Source organism: Vespa mandarinia, chromosome 5 (genome assembly GCF_050613455.1).
Source record: "Vespa mandarinia isolate Hongniang chromosome 5, ASM5061345v1, whole genome shotgun sequence".
In the NCBI taxonomy this organism is placed as follows: domain Eukaryota; kingdom Metazoa; phylum Arthropoda; class Insecta; order Hymenoptera; family Vespidae; genus Vespa; species Vespa mandarinia.
In genome coordinates this window covers 352,501-373,725 of record NC_140814.1, presented here as the reverse complement: position 1 = coordinate 373,725, position 21,225 = coordinate 352,501, and the positions used below count along the sequence as shown (strand labels likewise).

Below are 21,225 nucleotides of genomic sequence, written 5' to 3'. Positions count from 1 at the left end.
CCTCTGTCTCTCTCTTTCTCTCTCTTGAGAGAGTTATTTATCGACGCAAGGAACGACGCTAAGCGATGAATTATTTCCGGGACAACGAAGGAACTGTATCCTCTAAACTTCGATTTGTCGTACTCTCAAATGATTTCCACAACGAGAAAAAGACGAAAAGAGAAAGAGAGAGGAGAGAGAAATAAAGAAAGAAATTGGAGACTTCTTCCTCGTTTTCACCTTTAAAAAAAATATTCATAGTGCGGAGTCACGCCATAATATGGATGTTTAAGAATCAACACAGTCCCCTAACGTGATATCTACTATTACTACTACTACTGGTATCCGCATAGTCCTATCTTCTCAAAGGCAGCTGGTATAATATTTAAGAATAGCAAAGCTTACGTATCGGACATACGCTAAACATCATACTGTAAACAAAGCCATTTACAAAAAGATAGAAGAAGAAAGAGAGAGAGTGAGAGAGAGAGAGAGAGAGATGATGCATTTTTTTAACACATACAGTTAAATCTTTCGCCGAAATGCTTTTAATCGTTTAACCAAAAACTCTCTCTTTCAAAAGTTTCAGCCATTTGAAAAATTTCTGACTTTTCTCGAACGAAATATTTTCAATCTCGTGTAATTTATATCGTCGTTATTAAAACGACATTTATAATTAGATAAAACGTTTTAAAGTTTAACGATTCGAGTGGAAGCAAAGTATCGAGAGAACTTCCGTAATAATAAATAGAAAATACGAGAGAGTTTCCGAAGCGTTTTCCAAGGAAAGACGACGATCGTAGGCAATCCAATTAGAAAGCCCTTTCTCGATAGGAGAGTAAGTAAGGCGAGGGAGAAGAAGAAACTAGTGGTGCGTTCGCGCGAGCCACGACGAGAGATTTATCTACGACGTCTCGATAAACACATCCGCGAGCGCGCCCGTTTCACTCGAGCGTCAAGAAGCCGCGACTGCAACGATCGAGGTTCCGCACGGCGTCGATTTCTAATCGATAGGGGAATTCTCTTGGCTATTAAATCTCTCGTTATTCATTCGATAGTGTAGGTAACGCTCGTTAAACTCCAATAACGCGACCACGAGAGATACGCGTAAACGAGAGAGAAAAACATAAAAAGAGAGAAAGAGAAAGAGAGAGAGAGAGAGAGATCGGATGCATCTCTTTACCGGTATCAATCGGTACGACTAGGACCTCCACGTAGATAAACCTTATCGGACGATTACATTACGCTAATTTCTCGCTAATTAGGAAATGATTCGATCTATCCGATCCGTGAGAATATCGACTTTCCCGTCTAACTTGAAATTTTATAGAATTGTGACATTCAATTAAATCTTCTCTTGTACGTTAGTTATAATAAACGTGTAACAAACGTTTTTAATTGATTAGTTTGGTTGAACTGAAAGTCTATGTGATATCTCTGGCGGCGCCGCGGGCTAACCGGAGTGGGTGGGGTGGGGAACGGAGAACGGGACGGTTAATAAAGACTTCGCATTAGTAAATCAACGAGCCGTGCTGTATAATGAAATTCCGTTTTTGATTTATAACAGCTCTTACCGATCCTTCACTCTTAGCCCGCCTATCTTGCAATTAAACCGCTTTCTTGCAGCAACAGAACACGGCGAAGGGGAAATCTTGTCCCAGATAGTAAAGGAAGTCCACGTTTCCATAGGTAAATGTCTTTTACTAAAGGACGGAAAGACGTGCGTCTTTCGTTTGTGCATTGTTCTTTCCGCGAACGAAGCGAGCACGAATGAGGAGGGCGCTCGTTTAGCATAAAACAACGTTGTTTAATGGTATTTAGCATATCCTGCTGAGCGGTAGCCTGTCTTACTCGCATATATACGACTCGTGTAATACACGCTCGACCTACCGATATCGTTCCCTCTCTCTATCTCAATCTCTATCTCTATCTCTATATTTATCTTTTTTCCTCATTCCATTTGACATCATAATAATGATATTAATTATACCAATAAGTACCGAAAGGATTCCTTTCTTCGATGGATCCTTCCGACGTCGATGAAATTCCGTTTTTATATTGTTTACTTGGAGATGTATTATATATTTACAATGATCGTATTCTGTATATCTGTTTCATTTTGAATAAATAAAAAAAAAGAAAAAGAAAAGAAAAAATACAAAACCGATCACGTCGCATAAACTTTCATAGAACGTCGTCAAGTAATTTCTCGATTTTGCACCTGCGATCGTCTCGTGCACGTGCACTGTATTATAATTTATCCTTTCCGAAGGAAGTTGTAATTCACGAACAGAAGGGGCAAAACTATCCTGAAATAATATTTTCCTCCTTCTCAAAGAAAAGCATCTCTCTCTCTCTCTCACTCACTCATTGTCAAACAAACGCGTATTTCTAGCACGAAGTTCGTTAAAATTGTCCGAAAGAAATGGAGAAACGAAGAAAAACGAAAAGAAATAGAGATAGAAGTAGGGGGGAAGAAAGAAGGAGAGGAGCCCGGTAGTCTCGAGTCGTCGCAAGAAATCCATCGTTCTTTGTGCACGTTATTAGCGATGCTAATTCGCATTCCAGCGCGAACATAATTGGCTGATATTGTGCCTTCGTTAACCAACCATTCTTCCTTTCGCCTTGCTTCGACGTCGTCGCGGAATGTAAAAACGCGCGTCGATAAAAGACCCGAAGTATTTCGAAGGAAGAAAGAAAAAAGGATCGGAGGTCCGAGTTCTTGCGAACAATTTCCGACGCAATCGATTCTAATAAATGAAGAAACTCAAATATCTTGGCTGAACGATTTTTAATGAGAATTACGAAAAAAAATATTTAATAGGTATTTATGTTTTTCAAATTTTTCCAATTTTTTCTTTCTTTCTTTTCTCACAACTTTGGAAAATAAAATGATATTTTTATTATAATCATTGTTTTGTTTTTATTATAAATATTGTAGTAATTAAAAAATGTATAGGTATACATGTAATTATCATTATATAGAAAAAAATCGCGTCGTGTTAATTTTTTAAAATATTGATAGATGTACTAGTCAACTTATTCGATTTTAATTTTAATATATAATAATAACAAATAATAATATTCGTTCGAATTTCATAGAACGAAGAAAATTCAGAAAGAAAAAGGGGAAATTCGTCGGGAGTTGGTTTAAATCAGAGAAACAAAAGTAAATAGGTGTTAAATACTTAAGTACTTACTTACGAATAGCAGTAATATTAATGGCGGCGCTTTAACTTCGATATAATATGAATTCGAGTACGTAAGAGAGAAAGCCGATGCCTGAGCATCAAAGATTTATCCGTATCATGCACAGTGTCGCACGAGCGCGAGTCCAGGTGCCTCGGAAAGTATATCACAAGCAATATCTCAAACGTGATCGCATGGCTGAGCCGAGCACGTGTCACACGTGATATCCTCAACCGCGTTACGAGAGACACGTGCATGCTTCGCCTCCGAAGCGCATGCTCAGCCACCTTTTAACTCGTCCACGTGGATCATGTTTCGATATATACAAACAAGTTATCTATTAAATTATTATTTAGGGAAATTGTATCAAAGATGTACTTGTAATAGATTTCATAAAGATGCCTGTAATTTATCCCGATTAAATAATTACATGACCTTGAAATCACATTGATACATATTTTTTCAGATTTATCTCATTTTTTCTTCGCAAAATTAAATCTTATTTCATATTCGAAGATTAATGTTTTTGTTACGTATACATTATTCGCATTATTAAATAATCTTTTTTGAATACAAAAATCAAAATTTGGATTATAGAGAAACATTATACGAGTCAAAAATCTATATAAATTCAATTTGTCCTTATATACGATAGCAATCTTTTCTTTGCAAGGAAATAAAATAAACTTTTTAACTCGTCCACATGTACCATATTTCAATATATACAAACAAGTTATCTATTAAATTATTATCTAGGAAAATTGTATCAAAGAAGTACCTGTAATAAATTTTATATAGATAATATTACCTATAATTACCTATAATTACGTGTCTTTGAAAATATCTATAATTACGTGACTTTGATATCACGTTGATTCGTATTTTTTAAGACTTTTGATTTTTTCTGTTTTTTTCTTTTCGAAATTAATTTTTAGTTCATTTTTAAAAGATAAACCTTTTTGCTAAATATACATTATTCACATTATTCAATAATTTTTTTCAAACACGAAAATCAAAATTTGAATTATTGAGGGACAAACGAATGATGCGTTAGTAATTATTCATTATTTCATTATTAATTTTGAATGATTATATTATATATTAATATATATTTACTAATAATATAATATATAATAATATTATATATATATTTACATAAATAATTTTCAATTATTCATCATTCATTATTAATTTAATCAAAAATCTGTATAAATTCAATTTGTTATCTACATTATCTTATTATGTATGATTGTAATCTTTTTTCTTTTGTAAGAAAATAAAACGTACCATTAACCAATACCAATTGTTATGTAATGTTGCATACGTTCTCGAAGGAAATAAAAACGTTTGTAAGTGAATTAATGAGGAATATAGAGAGAGACAGAAAGAAGTCATATATAAAGGAGCGGACGTTGACTGTACTCATTGATAGAACACGTTGATAAGAAAAGTTTATTCAGATGCAATGTTCTCATGGTATCGTTGCAACATGGAGGCCCACGGATGTGCTAAAGCGGACGCGACACAGGCGAAAATAAATATCACCTCGTGATAAATGAGAATAATCGTATGACATCCTGCACGCGTGGTCCTCTCATTGTAGGTAAAGTCGGAAGACGATAGTTTGGCGATCGTCAACGACGTCTCTTATCGTAAAACATATCGTAGAATGTATTGTTATAAGAATAATAGAAACTATATATATAAACTTTCGAAACTATATATATATATATATATATATATATATATATATATATATATATATATATATTATAATTTTCTTTATAAGTATACAAAAAATTGCATAACAGGATATTAATAAACGGTTCATGCAATCTTCTTTTAAAAAATATTACGTTATAAATATGTGTATACATATATACAGATATAACGTAATACATATAAATATAAAGCATAAAAAAAAATCGTATATTATATCAGGACTTTTATGGTCCGAGACGCATTTTCAAAAACGATAATTTTTTAACGAGTTACTAATAATAAAATTTTCTAATGAACATATAAATTCACTCTAGTATTTGAATATTTAATGAAACCTGCATTTTTGAAATATTTTTATTACTTTAATAAATATTTTTTAATTAATTAATAAATTATTTTAGAAAGAAAGACGAAAGAAATATAGGTCTCACATAAAACGTTACTTTGGAGAGAGCGAAACTCTCGTGCAAGGAGTCGATCATTAGCTAATTAATCGCGCTACAAAGTAGTAATAGTCGTAACGGTAATAGTAGTATTAGTATTAGTAGTACCGCTCGTTCAAAAAGGAAGCGGTAAAGTGACTTTAATGGCATATTCACAAACCATGCAATAAGTCAATGATTTCATTGCCGACTCTACTTTTTCTCTTCCTACTTTTTCTTCTCCTTCTCCTCCTTTATTTTTCTTTTTATTTTTCCTGTTTTTCTTCTTCATCTTTTCGTAGTTGAAGGGAATAAATGCAGAAGGATAAAGGTTTATCGATGCATTTTCCGGGCAGTCGGCGTGGCGGCGACTAATTCGGAAAAAACGACCGACCCGACATGACTTTACCATTAGCGGACGCGTCACTCTAGTATATCGTCTACCATTGTGATTATGCTTCTAGGACACCATAACTCCTCGGCGAAGGTGTATACATGGTCGCGCCCACGCTAAGAAAGAGAGAAACAGAAAGAAGAGAGAGAAAAAGAGAAAAAGAAAAAGAAAAATAAAAACGATGATCTCGAACCCTCGCATCTGCCTTGCAAGTCTGACCTTTGACATCGAAAAATGACGATGAAATTTATTAACTATCTTCCATCGTATTGATTGTGAATTATGGGAGTGGCATGTGTGCTAAGTGCCCGACCACACTAATGCGCGTCTCTTTCTTCTAATGCGCTGTTTCTCTTATATCGTTTTTTCAATTTGAGTATACTTCTCAGAAAATAGAGATAATAATACTTGTGAATTCTATTTGCACTACTGTGAGTGTAAGCGTATCTATATCAGTCCAACGAATTTCGAAAAAAAGAAATTTTCACGTGAATAATGCAAACGACATCCCGTTCTTCTTCTTCGCGCGCTAATGTAAAACAATTATGTAAAGAGTAATTCGCGATTTGTTCGTGTGACGGATTGTATCAAAAAAAAAGAAAAAAAGAAAGAAAAAAATGAAAAAGAGAAGTGTACGTAGAATAAAAAAAAGGAAAGAAAGAGAAAAGAAAAGTAAGAGAAACGCGGAGAACAGGGCATGGTTTAACGTACGATTTCCTGATTTTCGTAGCAATTTACCGCAATTTGTCGCCCACGTTGTACGCCAAATGCAAAGTGCACGTAGGCAGAGAGCTGCTCGCAGCGATACAAGCGAGAGCGCTTGGCTCGCTTATACGCATCGGAGCTCGTACGAGGAGTCCGTTCGTTTAACCTACAAATCAGGCTGGTTTTGAGATAGGCGTAGGCGTGTTTATGAGTGTACTCAAATATTCGTCCTCGAGTATGCTCCTTGATCGAATCTCTTTCATCGAAATCGATAGATGATTACGATACGATTAGACTTACGTATTTCCAATGGCTATACTTATATTTATAATCTTAGCAATCGAAAACTTCGTATTTCGTTCTGATTCGGAATCTTTTCTTGTCGAAAAAACGAATCGAAATGATTTTAAGTTAAGAGCGGTATTCGAATACGATATACATATAAAAAATTTCTTATTGGTCTTAACCAATGAGACGGATTCCATTTAGTCTACTAGGAAATGGAACACATGTTCATGTCGCCGAGGAATTCGACGCTATTAATTTAACCGCATTCCGATTATGTTAGCGATCTGCCGCACTCTTATAGAAGAAAGAAATGATTTTAAACGGGTTGCCTGTTAATTCTATCTCTCCTTTGTGTGTGTGTGTGTGTGTGTGTACATATAGAGACATATATATCTATATTGTACAAGGCTTAATGTGATTCTTTTTTCTTGTAATTAATAGAATATTTCGTTTCCGCGTATAAATAACTAAGATGAAAAAATCGTCGAGACAACGAGGACGTCATCCTCGCGAGGAAAAGAAAAAAAATTTGTTTTAAAGAATAACATCGAGGATATATTAGCTCGTTATTTGAGTCTTTATCCAACGAATCAGCATGGTAAAAAAATGGTGAAATCATCTCGAGTTAGGTTGATTCTATCTGAGCGACGCGAGTCATCGAAGATTGCACAATTTTTAAAAATAAATCCTCCCAAAGTCGAGCTCGAGTAACATAACGGCAGAATATTTTGCAGAGGCATTAATCATTCGAAGGATTCTACATTAGCGCGAGTTAGTCTACCGTGTCTATGGCATGTCCCCTCTCACCCCTTCTCACCATCTCTATTAATGAGTACTCGTGGTCTCTTTTAACTTCCGTGCGTGTACAAGAAGTACGCTAATGCGGTAGCTACTCGTTAATCATTATTACAACGTAATCAAACGGCGGTAGCAGTGCACAAAATTATCGGTTGGCAAGGTACTCTTAATAAAATTAGGGATTACGCTTTTCCCCGATACAGTTTCTAATACGTTTCTTCTAGCTTGGTGGTCGTCATAAATACGTTCAATCGTAAGAATGAATCGCATAGATAAACTTCTTGAAGTGAAATACAGAAACGAGATAAATATATTATACCAAAGATGTAAAATCATTCTTCTATTCTGGAATTTGAAGATCGAATCGTAATAAGTTATGCTTAAACGACGAGTGAAGTTTGTCGGCCTCTGCTTCCCACCATTTGAGACGCGTCCAATTAGTTCGTTTTATACGAGTTACTGAACGTCCGCTTTTCTAGACTCAAGCATCCATGAAAACGTTCAATGAAAATGTTGACCAAGTTATTACTCGCAATATGGCGAAATTGCCCGTACCACTCTCGCTAAGTATTCAACGTTTCGAATTGTTCAAGTGTATATATAAAAGAGAAAGAGAGAGAGAGAGAGAGAGAGAGAGAGAGAGAGAGATGGGTAGATAGAAAAAGAGAGAGACAAAGGGAAAACGAAACAACTAAATTGGCCGACTACCGTTTAGAGATTTCCTCAATCATTTCATCAGTCAGTATTATCAGGGCCGAGCCGTCTGTTCTCGACGTAGGCCGGATCAATCCCACGCGATCCCATCGACTCGTTGACGTCAACGTCGTCATCGTTATCTTTTTCCCTATCTCTCTCTTTTTCTTTTTACTTCTTCTTTCTATTTAAAAGAAAAGAGAAAATAAGGATTCATTTGGTTGGCGATCGCGTACGTGGCGTAATTCTCGATATCGTGCCTTGACTAAACCCACATGTTTTATCGGCTCACACTCGAGAACCGAACGAACAAACATTTACTCTCGATTTCTTCGAATCATCACGAACTACTGTTTTTTGCAAGAAACCTTTCTCTTTCCTAACGAACCGTACATAGTCTCAAATAAAAATCTAGTATAATAGATCATACAAACGCTTTCGATCAGAACTCACGATTCTAATAATAGTTTCTTTTAAACCTTCGACTCTATTAATTCTGAAACATATCAAAGAAATAAAAAAAAGTAAAGAAAAAGTAAAAAGTATGCAATTTCACAAGGGTTCTTCTTAATTCTATAAATACGTATATTGTACAAATGTCATGTAATTAATATACGTGAAACATACTCAACACACACATATTTCTATATATCTATAAAAAATGTACATTAAATATACATCATTCGTTCGTTCGTTCATTCGCATTAACATTAAAGAAATATCGGTGGATTTATCGAACGAATTAATTTCATAAATTACGCGTACGAACGTGGATCGATGCCCAACACAAGATACCTACATACGCGAGTTCTCCAAGTATCCAACCGAGACCATTGAGTAGCTTTTTATCTTGTCCCTTCCTCCTTCTTCGTCGGACGATGAATCGAACGGGAGAAGTCGAAGAAGAATCCTCTTCCTTTCCTTCTTCACTCCCTCCTCTCTTCTTCTGCTTTCAACGTTCCTATCTGTCGTATCCATCCGTTCGACGAGGAGAAGCGTCGATCGAATCAAGTTCAAGGCGAACTCGGCTGATCAGAATGCGAGAAACATTTTCTATGGGGATACCTCAGATACCAAGTAGGGTGCAAGTTTCCTTAGAAGGGTTGTGTTCGTCTTTCTCCCTATTTTTCCTCTTCTCTCTCTCTCTTTCTCTCTCTCTCTCTCTCCCTCTCTCTCTCTCTCTTGTTCTCTCTCTTGCTTTCTTTCTGGAAAAAAAAATATTCGAGTAAACCGATCGATTTTATAGGAAAATTCTAACGTGATCCTTCGATTCTAAACGATATGATACACGAAAAATATATTCCATTCGTTTTTCATATAAACACGTTTTCTAACAGTTCTGAAAGAAACTTCCTTGATTAGATCAGAGAATTCATGGTATGTATCATTTTCTTTTCTACATACCTTTTCATTAAGGCAACGCGTTTCCGTAGGAACAGGCCCTTCGATTCTTTTTGTTAGGACAAGAAATGACATTGTATCAATGGTCGAGTTCGCGGAACGCTTTGCACTCGTTATACGTGAGAGCATTTCACAAAAACTCGCACGAGAACTTCCGTCGTCGTCGTCGTCGTTGTCCTTCGTTTTCATTGTCGTTGTCATCGTCGTTGTAGTCGTCGTCGTCGTCGTTGGTGTTGGACTAAGAACATAAAAGTACCTACATCCGCTCGTTTTATTCACAAGAGAGAAGAGGAAAAGTCCATGAAACTAGTCTGCCGACGTCCATCATTTCATCGGCGTTACGTCTTCGCAAACAGAATGAAATCGTGTCTTGAATATCTTTCATGTGGAAAAAAGAAAGTAAGGAAACAGAAAGTAAAGAAAAAGAAAAAAAGAAAAAGAACAAGAAAGAAAAAGAAGAAGAAAAAAAGAAGGAGAACGAAGGTCATTTCAAAGCTGGATCTTTAAAAAAGATAAAAGAGATCCAACTTAAGATCTTTAAAAAATATTTCGATACGACGAACGAAAAATAAGAGAAAGCCTTAAGATTTTGTTTAGTTTTACCAAATAACATTTACTTGGTAAAACAATAAATTTCTTCTTGTATTATAATGTCAATATAGTGTCATTTTCATGGTCAATATCGTCAAAGAAAAGTAAGCAAAGGAGTAGTTTGATGATGACTTGTAATCACTTATTTATCTTAACTGAAAAAGGAAGTATATCACTCGTGCTATACATGTCAAACCTTCTCGACCATTTTTCTTTCTTCTTTTTTTTCTTTCTTTCTCTTTCTATTTCTCTCTCTCTCTCTCTCTCTCTCTCTCTCTTTCTGTCTCTTTCTTTCTTCTATCCTTGCTAACCACGAATAATGGAAATGTGGCTTTTGCGGTTTTTGCCTCGCCACATCACACGAACGCGCATATTTAACTATCTCAGAGCGTGCCACTGTCGTCTTGACGCGAATAACCGAGGGATGGGCTTGTTACGAACGTTCTCGTTTGCTTTCTACAATTCGATAATATTATTTCAATTTATTAATACTAATTGTATTAAGAACGTATATTAAACAATTACAAAGCCGAATTCTTTTATTAACGTACTGAAATGAAATGGAAAAATACAAAATATAAGAAAAAAGCTTTCAAAAACTAAAAAATATTCCATCGAATCAATAATAATATATGTGAAATGCATGAATAATAATGATAATAAATAATAATATAATAATAATAATAATAATAATAATAATAATAATAAAAATAATAATAATAATAATAATAATAATAAAAATAATAATAATAATAATAATAATAATAATCTGTAATTCAGATATAGATGTTCCAAGAAATCGAATAATCAATGACGTGAATGATCAGTGAGTTAAAGTTTTGTTTACCCTATTAGGCATTTAAAAGTGTTATGTCTATCCCAATTTGTGTAAGTTAACAAAGTACGGAATTCTATAGATTGGATACTCCTCGCAGGGAACTCATCCACTCTCTCTCGTGTAGTAGAAACGAAGGGAAGTCATCTTTGAAGGAGTAGCATGGAAGAGATCGATCGGAAAGTGCTTTCGAGAAGACCGCGGTAGACGTCGTCGACTTGAGGTTGTGAGTTGCACGCGACAATGGCTGGCGTGGGCGGCTGCGACGTTCTTCCTCAAAGGTGTTTAGAAATCAAAGAGAGTCGGGGCTCGCCTCGGAGGAGCCCTGGAGGAGTCATTGTTTCATCGCCATTCCAGCGAACAACAAACAACGATGACGAAGTTTCGAGAACGACGATTCTATGCTACGAAACAGCTACTCTTGCATAACGATCTGATTGTTTATAAATTATACAACTATCTTTCAATATACGGCGCCTTACTTATTCTCGTTCTTTACGATTATGATCGTGTAAAAGGGGTTAAAAAATATAGATAAGAGAAAAGGATGGAACAATTTTTGGAAGAGTTTCTATCATCGAAAGAGAACTTCTCTCTTGACTTATGACTTCCGTTTGGAACATTCAAACTTCAACGAACGATATACACGAACCGTTTCTATTTTCCGATGAGTTACAACTTCCTTATTTCGATAAGATATGTCGATACGTTGGAAACAACACGATCGAAAGTGCATTTTAAGATTTAGAAGAATAGAGAGGAAAAGGAACTACATAAAATCCTTAAGAATTGAACGTTAATTAAATTACTCGATTACATAACAATGAATCAATTATTTTCTATGTTTCTGTTTTTTTTTAAATATATTTTCCTTATCGAAAATACATAAATGACAATGTATAAACAATATTCCTTACTAACTAAACTCACAGACGGACGACATTCCAAACAGAAAGATAAAGGTTATCGAAGTCTAGTCTCCATAACAGACGGCACCGACTTCGTAAGAGGTACCGCAGACGAGAAAGAACTTAACGGGAGAAACGGGACGAGAAGGGAAGGAACGGTTTTGGGCTGAAGAAAAATGCAAAAGACCACCTAGATCGGAAAACACAAAAACATGATTCTTAACTATAGTTCGTGTTAACTTCGTGATTTAAAAGTCTCGCAGACCAAATGTAAAACGTTTGGAGGAACGCGTCTCACGGTTTAGTCGAGATCGAAAATTTATATCGTCTCGTAGGTGCCATTACTTTTTCTTTTGAATTTGTCGATACAATTTTCAACTTTTCTCTTGAGATACGTCTCATCGCGGGAATTAAATGGCCGCTATTCCATTTATATCGATGGATGCGTAAATGCAGTAAGTATTTGTTTTCTATGCTGTGAACAAACGAACGAAAAGACGAGGGACCACCTTGTCGCGAATGTTAGCTTTTAGCGTTCTACAGAGTTTTAGTATCCTTTGCAGGACGCCTCCATAGTCGTTGTAAAGATCAGGATTTCAGTGTGATGCCAGCCACGTTTTAAACTGAGCGACGACCGTCGTTTGTCAGATGTTTCCTGTGCTCCTTCGAACTAGGAAATGTTATCCTTGAGAGAAAGAAAATGAAGAAGAAGATGAAGAAAAGAGAAAGAAAAAGAAGAAAAATGAGAAAGAGAAAGATAACGGGTCTTTACTAAATAATTCATCTTCATTCCACATTCACCGATCAACGACGACAACGACGACGACGACGACGACAACAACGACGACAACGTGGACTCGCTTTAAGACTCGAAATCGATTCTACAGAGGCTCCTCCGAACGTCGTATTTTTTTCACGGTCACGCAAAGAGAGTAGTGAGAGCATTTGTCGGACTGTAAATTGGCTGGCATGCGAGAGAAAGAAAGAGAAGGAGAGAAAAAGTAAGAGAAGGAGAGCCTTCACCATCGGCTCTTGTCGCCCGAGGTTTGCCAGTGTCGAGGTCCGATTCAACAATGGCTCCTCTCCCAGAGAAAAATCGCTGCACACGAAGCTGCACACGCGCACGTCCAGAGGAAAAGAGAGACGGAGACGAAGCCGAAGAAGAAGGAGAAGAGGAGGACGAAGAAGTAAGTAGAAGCGGCGCGCGGTTACATTAACAAACAATGGCTTGGAGGGGTTCGCGTACGCTCGAGGAAAGAAATGATGCTTACGCTGCCGGACGAGTTCTCTCCAAGACGAAGAGAAAACGCGAAGAAGAAGAAGAAGAAGAAAAGGACGAAGAAGAAAAAAGAAGAGAAATCGACGTCGAGAAACGGAAGCCAACCACCGCTAGTCGTTGAGTCTTCAGCTAACGAGATGTAACTGAGGAACGTTTCTTTAAATCCTTCGAGATGTTTGTAAGCGTGGCTTGTTTTATTCCATTCCAACTGTAATCAGGGGAGGAGGGGTAAAATTTTATAAAATGAGACGAGAGACGATGTCGAATAGTACCTAGGGAATAATTTGTCTGCGAGAGAAGAAAGGGCAAAAGGATTATGTAACAGATTTTCAAGCTTCTACTTATACGGGATGTTTCAGTGAAAAGCATGGGAGGTTCAAAGTAGTCGAGACTCTGTTTCTGTTTGTCTGTTTGTCTCTCTATCTCTCTCTTTATCTTTCTTCTTTCCTCACGGTCAAAGATTCTTCCTCTTCGTATGTGAGATGCATCTGGTACCTTCATTAGAATAATTGCGTAGCGCGGTATGATTAAGTGCACCCTATACATTTTTAGACGTTACACGTACGAACTTTTTTTTTATCATTTCCTTGTACGGATACGCAAATTGCACGTAAATGATTTGCGTATCTGTGTTTTTAATCATTATCATTGAAATAAATCGATGAAAAATCATCTTATATCTTCTCTATCCATATCCCCATATCCAAATCAAGAAATTTGATCGCTAAACGTATCATCTTTCTAAAAAATGAGAAAGTCTCTAAAACATGATCCCATTTATACAAAGGTCACTTCTACGGACAAACTTCTCCCACGCTGATATCATTTCTATTATTATCTGTATCTCGTGTCGTTGCGAATGACGTCGTCCATACCGACATCGTCCAGCTCGTCGTCCACACCGCGAGAGAATTAGCAAGCACGAAAGACAACTATGTATGACCCCGAAGTGAAACGGTACGCGGATAACGTAGTTACTTAGTTACTTAGTAACTTCAAGGAGCTTCATGGAGAAGCAGGAAGCAGGCGAAAGCAAGGACTACGAGGAGCAAGAAGACATCGTGTCTTTACAACGAACAATAAGAACAATAAGAGAATAAGACGCGTCCATTCGTCCAAACGTAACACCACGAGCATTCGTTCCCACGAATCTCTTAGATGCTTTCGAAATTTGTAACTCGTCTCTAACGGCGAATGCAAAGAAACGAAATGAGAACACTACAAATGATTTAAAACACTTTTACGGGCACATTGATATATCACTGTATCCGTGTTACAGTTTTTAAAAAAATTACGAAATTGATTATTATTTATCACACGTTATTTTTTTTACGCAATTATGAAAATATTTATAGATTTTAATTTTCTTCATTATTTGTTTGTTCATTAACTAAGATATTATTTAGAGAATCTTAGTATGCGAATATTGTTCTAGATTATGAATAATCAATTATCTAAGAATGTTTGAATTTATTCTAAAAAATAAAAACCGCGAGAAAACCCTTGACTGAAATCTGACTCTTTTTATATCAATGTTTCATAAACTATAAAATTGAATAAATGTTCCGCGAAAAATTATAAAAATTAATATTATTTTATTATTTTTATCTGTTATGTTTAACATAATTAAAATTGGAGAATAAATGTTTGTTTTGTCTTCTTAACCGTTATATTTATTTGCTTAATTTATTAAGTTATTAATATCTACCTTCCCCCATAAAATAACCAATGTGTACCATTAAAAATTTTAGATTTTACGAAGTGTTCTATCATAGAAAAAGTTTCAGTATAATGCTATTTTACAAAATACAATAAGAACAACCTAATCCTAGAAAAAACAAATCCCTAAAAGTATTATAATTCAATACCATTATATAAAATAGAATTGAAGCAATCAACAACTTAAATAAAAACAAGGTTAAACCTAAAGAAAAAACAGAATCTCCAAAAATATTACAATCATTCTCAATTTTAACGTGAACATGTTTTTCCCGTGACTCTCGTGTCTCATTGGCATCGTTTCCGCGATAATTGTGGCAACGAGATGCCACTTGACTCGTGCCACTGCACTCTCTCTCTCTCTCTCTCTCTCTCTCTCTCCTCCGTCTGTCTGTCTGTCTGTCTTTCTCTTGTTCACGATGCGAATACTATGGTAATCCAAAGAAGGATCTTAGAATGAGAAGAAGAAGAAGACGAAGAGAAGGAACAGAGAAGAGAAGCTGGTAAAGCAAAATGGTGGGGAGACGACTGCACGGGCCTTCAAACACGCCGCCCGCGCGCTGCACGGTAGGAGAGCGCGTTTCGTACATGAATGGTAATGGGGGAGAGGGGGGGAAACGAGTTCTCGTTCCGTGTGCACCGACGTAATCGCGTTATCTTAAGGCTCTGGACTGACCAGGCGCACCCGATCGGAGGACGATGAGAAAGAGAGAGAGAGAGAGAGAGAGAGAGAGAAGAAGACACGATATTGAACGGTTTTTTCTACATCCACATAAACCGATTCTCACTGACTTTCCATCAACTAAAATAATGTTTACGTATATCATCGAATAACTTGATAACGATCACAAGCAATCGTCGATGAAATAACGTGTAATCATCACGTGACTTTTTATATAAAAAATATGTTTTTAGAACAACGATAAATGTTGTTCTAATTGGTTAATCCTGATGATTAACTCATTCGATATATTTGTCGGATTATTTATTTCAACGTTTATAACGTCGAGGTAAATATAATATTATTCGAGGGAATGTTACATTAAGAAGTAATTATAATTACGAATTAATCGCTCGATGTGAAATGCGATTACATTCGAAAGAAATTAACTCTTAAATGACATTAAATTGTACGAAATAATGAAATACTCTCTCTCTCTCTCTCTCTCTCTCTCTCTCTCTCTCTCTCTCTCTCTCTCTCTCTCTCTCTTTCTGTTATTATTCCCTTTCCAGTTATATTCGTGAATAATCGAGAGTGTAATTTTCTTCTCAACGAACGATGACGATTAACTTCGATGGTAATAACTTGAAATTCCGAGATGGAATCACTACAGCAGAGCCGTCCTTCGTCCCTGTCATTTAATAATCTTAACGGATCGTGAGAAAAGACTCGGAGCCAAACTCAGATACGAACGAGATTCGCTTACGAAATCGTTCGGTGCGTGTGTCGAATCGATCGAGGACCGCAATCGTTATTCCCTTTCGATCTTTTATTTAATCTTACGCGTCGTGTTAATTGCACAGGAATGAGAATTAGTCGATAATTACCTGCCCGGAATGAGGAGTATAATGCCAACCGAGGACGCGTAGTAAGGCCATTCGTCCGGTGCGACCATTTTTCTTTTTTTGTTTTTTTTGTTGTTTGTTTTTTCTTTAAACCATTCCTTTGCAAATTCGATCATTACAAAAGGAATCATATTGAGTGGTATGCATTCCAAGGGACTGCGGAGTTCGTGTCAACCATTAGAAGGCACGATAGAGAAGCTCGTATACATAATAAAGGATTCGTGTTATATAAACTCGAGAAAAAGAAAAAAAAATAAAGAGAGAAAGAGAAAGAGAGAGAGAGAGGGAGAGAGAGAGGGAGAGAGAGAGGGAGAGAGAGAGTGAAAAAAAGAAAGGGAAACAAACAAAACCACGATGTGGAATCGTCGACGTCAATCTGAGTTCACGCCTCGTTCCAAGCAGTTAATTGCGGTGTAATCTTTTGGCTCCGTTAGGGACTCGCTATTATACGAACCATAAGAGGAAAAGAAAGAAAGAGAGAGAGAGAAAGGCACCGCCTTGAAAAATGGTTTTCTAAATGCTCGATGTGTTTTGTTTGAAATATCATACATATAATTCTATATCGTCTGTAACGTGCAGATTATAAAACGAAACCTTTGATAATGTTCTTCATAAATTAGCCTTTCAAATTGTGATGTAAAAAAAGGAAAAAAGAAAAAAGTAAAAAAAAGAAAGAAAGAAGGAAAAAATAAGCAGAAGATTCGTAATGTTTTAGAAAAACATGAAAAATGTATAACTTCATTCAATGCTTTTCAACGCGATCTGTTTTCTCCCACCTTCTTTATCTCTCTATCTTCCTTTCTCTCGTTCTACGTCCGGCCGTCGCTTTGTGTGGCTCTTTACACCACAAAGAAACCACAAACGGGGTGTCACTGTTCCATTGCGTGAGATAATGCATCGGCTTGCGTATACTTTTACGCACAAAAGCAGCTTCGCGGCAGGCTTACGTGCCTTTGTACAAGCCCTTCGTGCGATGCGAACGCTGCATAATAATGTCATTGCGGCATGCTCGCACGGTGAATCACGAAAGTTCAACGGTGCGAAGAGTTTTCTATTCATCCCTCTCCCTCCTCTTCACCCTTCCCCCTCGCTCTCTCTTTCTTCCCTAACCATTCGATTCATATTCGAAATAATACGATCGATAAGATACGTGAAAAAAACGTTCTATTGATCGAATTAACGTTGAAAAGAAATAATATCTATTATAAATATACATAGATATATAAGAAATATATAAAGTGACATATACAAAGATGATATTTTAGGATATATATCTTAGGATATTCTAAAAATCGAAAAATCCTTTCTTTTTGAGGCTAATTTTTTTCTCGAATTGTAAAACTACAAGCCTAGGAAAGTTTCACATATCTGTATATTTAGATATAAAATTATATATATATATGTATATACACACACATATATATATGTATATACATATATATATACATATATGTATATGTAGGAAATATATATATATATAAATATGTAGGAAATGAAACAGCGGAATACGAAGGCGTTTTTTCGAGATAAGTCGACTGCTTTTATCAACGTCCGACCGGTAATTCGGTTTGAATTGTTGTCAAGATAAGACGTGTGCACTAGTGACAATTAACGAATAAATACTATACAATTCGAGTACGTAAATATAATGTACAGAACATATACGTGTGTTTGCCAAATCTAGTAATTTTGAGATAGTGGGCAGTTACAAATGTATCCAACCAAAAAATTTCTAAATTACAGTTCTAATTAAGGAAAAAAAATCTCTATCATGGCATCTTGTACTCAAATGGCTCTACAGTTGCCTGTTAAAGAACAGGCAATAGTGCTCGACTATGTTAATGGAATATCTGTTGAAGAGTACGTAACAGCAATTGGTCAAATAATTGGTCCCAAAAACATTGAATTTGTATCGCCAATCTCTAATGATTTTGTGTATATATTTCTTAATAGTAAGGAAATGGTGAACAAGCTCATAAATATTAATACCGTAATAAACATTGGAACACACGTTTTGAAAATACGTCCATTAATTCCAAGATCAATACGAATTATCTTATCTAACGTGTGTCCAATAATTCCACCCTTTATTATAGAAAAGGAGCTCGCCAAATTGAATGTCCAACCAATTTCGCAAATAATGTTCATCAAGCAAAATATTGACGATCCCAATTACGCTCATATATGTGGCTCGGATAGAGAGATGTACATCCAACTTGAGGATGGATCAAAATTACCAGAAATACTTGAGATAAACTATGATGATACAAACTACTCTATCCTGTTAATTATGGATGAAATCACGTGTAAAGAAGAACATACTAACGAAAACTCCAAAATAGAAACTCCAACAGAAAATATATTAAATATTAAAGATGAAAAAAATAATGAAAAAGATACCATGAATACTCAAATTAAAAAAATACATGAAGATGTTCCAGTAAGAAATTCAACTTGGATTCCTCAACCTAGTACATCAAAAGCTACTGAAATTATACCTTATCCAAAAATCTTTACTGAATCATTATCAACGTCGTTATTTACACATAATTTCAAAAAGGGTTCAGAAATGAAGAAAGAAAGAAGGCCAACAAACAGCAAAATCATATTACAAAATCAAAAGAGAACTAAGAGATCAAAACCGAGTAAAAAGGATATCTTTCAGCATTTACAACCAGCTAAAAATTTTATTATAGCCAATATGAAAAGATATCATCTCAATTTTCAAAGTATCATAGAATTAATATTTAATACCTATAGTTATTCAAATTTTGTCTTAATTGCCCGAAGTTATACAAAAGACATCCCCGCACTCATTGATTTGCTGTTAAACATTAAAGAGTTTATTAGTAACCGACCCTTAAAAAATCAAATCGCTAGAATAATTAGAGGTCTAATAATGACTACCAATTAAATTCAAATTATTGTTACTACTAGATATACGTACATATATAATCAAATGTATGAGAAAAAGGATTATCCATACTATAACTTAATTCCAAGTAGCCAATACAGTTTCAAAATTAGGGAGATTGTGCACAGTGTATGTTCGAATGTTCGAATGAATTTCCAAAATAGGATTAACAAATGTAATTTACACTACATATGTAGTTACATATATATATATATATATATATATATATATATATATATGTAATATATTCAAATTAGAACAAATTTTTACTGAGGTTTCAAACGTTTAATACAAAAAAAAATATTTTAAAGAAAAATAATAAAAAAAGAACGAACAAATATTTGATCGGTCGATAAAACGAACCAAAAAATGCAAAATTTTATTTGGAACAATCTTGCTGTACAAATTATTTGATATCACAAAAAAAAAGAAAGGAAGAGCAAGAAATTATTTAGACATATCAAACTATCAAAAAGATTCCACCCATGTTGCAAATGAGCCTCGCCGTATTCCGGTCGCTTTTAATTCAGTACTCAATTTGGATTAAAATCCATAAAATCCACCATTACGAACCGATACAATGATTGACCGATAGCATTCGAAGAACGCTGATCGAAAAGGCTAATGATCGTAAAATGTCAATAAAATCACGGAATTTTCTATTCATCATTATTTCTTTGTTTACTCTTTCTCTTTGGATCCGAATTTTCGATGGTTATGCATCGGCACGCGACAAGTAATTACTATTAAACGACCTTTCTCTCTCACTCTCACTCTCTCACTCTCTTACTTTCTCACTCTCTCATGTAAATGACGCGTGAGGAGTATATTTCTTTTGAGGGAAAAAGATGGACCCATTGATTCTGATCGATTTCTATTCATTTTAAATTTTCCAAACAATTCGACGATCCTATTCACCTTTTTTCCACCAACGAAAAAGAGAAAGTATTCCACTGAGCGAATCATTTCTGCCAGTCCCTTTCAGTTCATCCTTTCTTTATTTTATTTTTCTTTTCTTTTTTTTTCTTATTTCTCTTCTTCTTTCCTTTTCTTTTCTTTTTGTTTTTGTTTTCGTTCTTTTTATTCTGGAATTCAGGTTCGGACGGTCTAAGGAAATATCACGACTGGGTGGTCCGTTTCGGTGGCTACATTGAGACGTCAGCGGTACGGTAACTCGGCCGAGTTCCTCTCAAGCTAGCGTGCGTTCGTTCCTGCAAATCGTGCCGACTCTCGAAAGAAGCTTGAAATATCGTGCAAGGAAGAAATCTCTCTTTCTCTCTCCCTCCCCTCTCTCTTTCTTTTTTGAAGAAAGAAGCAAACACTACCATTATCGATCCCGCGCCAACGACGTTTACGTTGCCGAAAATCAAGATCACCCAAGAAGATTGTACAAAAAAACAAAACCGCATTTACATTACACATGACTTTTTCAAAAATGTAGCCTCTATAAATATTATGGAAATAATTTTTTAAATTATAATTATAACACCCTAACAACAATCAAATATTTATACGTTTATAAGTACAAAAATGTATTTATAAGTCAAAATAAGAGTACATCATTTATTATTAAGATTTATTAAAATAAATATTTATAGATGTCCTTTATACATATTCAATAAATATTAATAACAATTAATTAAATAAAATAAACAAATAATTAATTAAAATAAATATAAAATATCATAATAAATATAAATAATCGTAATCAACATAAATAATCGTAAATAAAAACATTGTACTACTTAACGATTTATATCGATATTAACCTATAAAAGTATGATCATAGAAAACTATACGAAGAACAATACAGTGGCATGTT

General features: G+C 35.3%; 1 protein-coding gene and 1 long non-coding RNA gene across 4 annotated transcripts in view; both read left to right on the top strand.

Moving 5' to 3' along the window:
* Positions 1-9,881: 9,881 nt before the first annotated feature.
* Positions 9,882-14,508, top strand: LOC118448173 (uncharacterized). The gene is made up of 3 exons (XR_014982182.1): positions 9,882-9,990; positions 10,963-11,008; positions 11,100-14,508. It is a non-coding gene; the product is annotated as an uncharacterized LOC118448173 (long non-coding RNA).
* A 3,553-nt stretch (positions 14,509-18,061) lies between these two features.
* LOC118448171 (uncharacterized) overlaps positions 18,062-21,225 on the top strand; it is a 3,724-nt gene continuing 560 nt past the window's right edge. The window contains exons 1-2 of one of the 3 annotated variants that reach the window (XM_035881084.2): positions 18,062-18,124; positions 18,233-21,225. The exon at positions 18,233-21,225 is cut by the window's right edge and continues 559 nt beyond it. In XM_035881084.2, the coding sequence (XP_035736977.1) occupies positions 18,261-19,403 (1,143 nt within the window). In that variant the 5' untranslated portion in view covers positions 18,062-18,124; positions 18,233-18,260 and the 3' untranslated portion in view covers positions 19,404-21,225. The other 2 variants (XM_085657328.1, XM_085657329.1) reach the window with 2 other exon arrangements.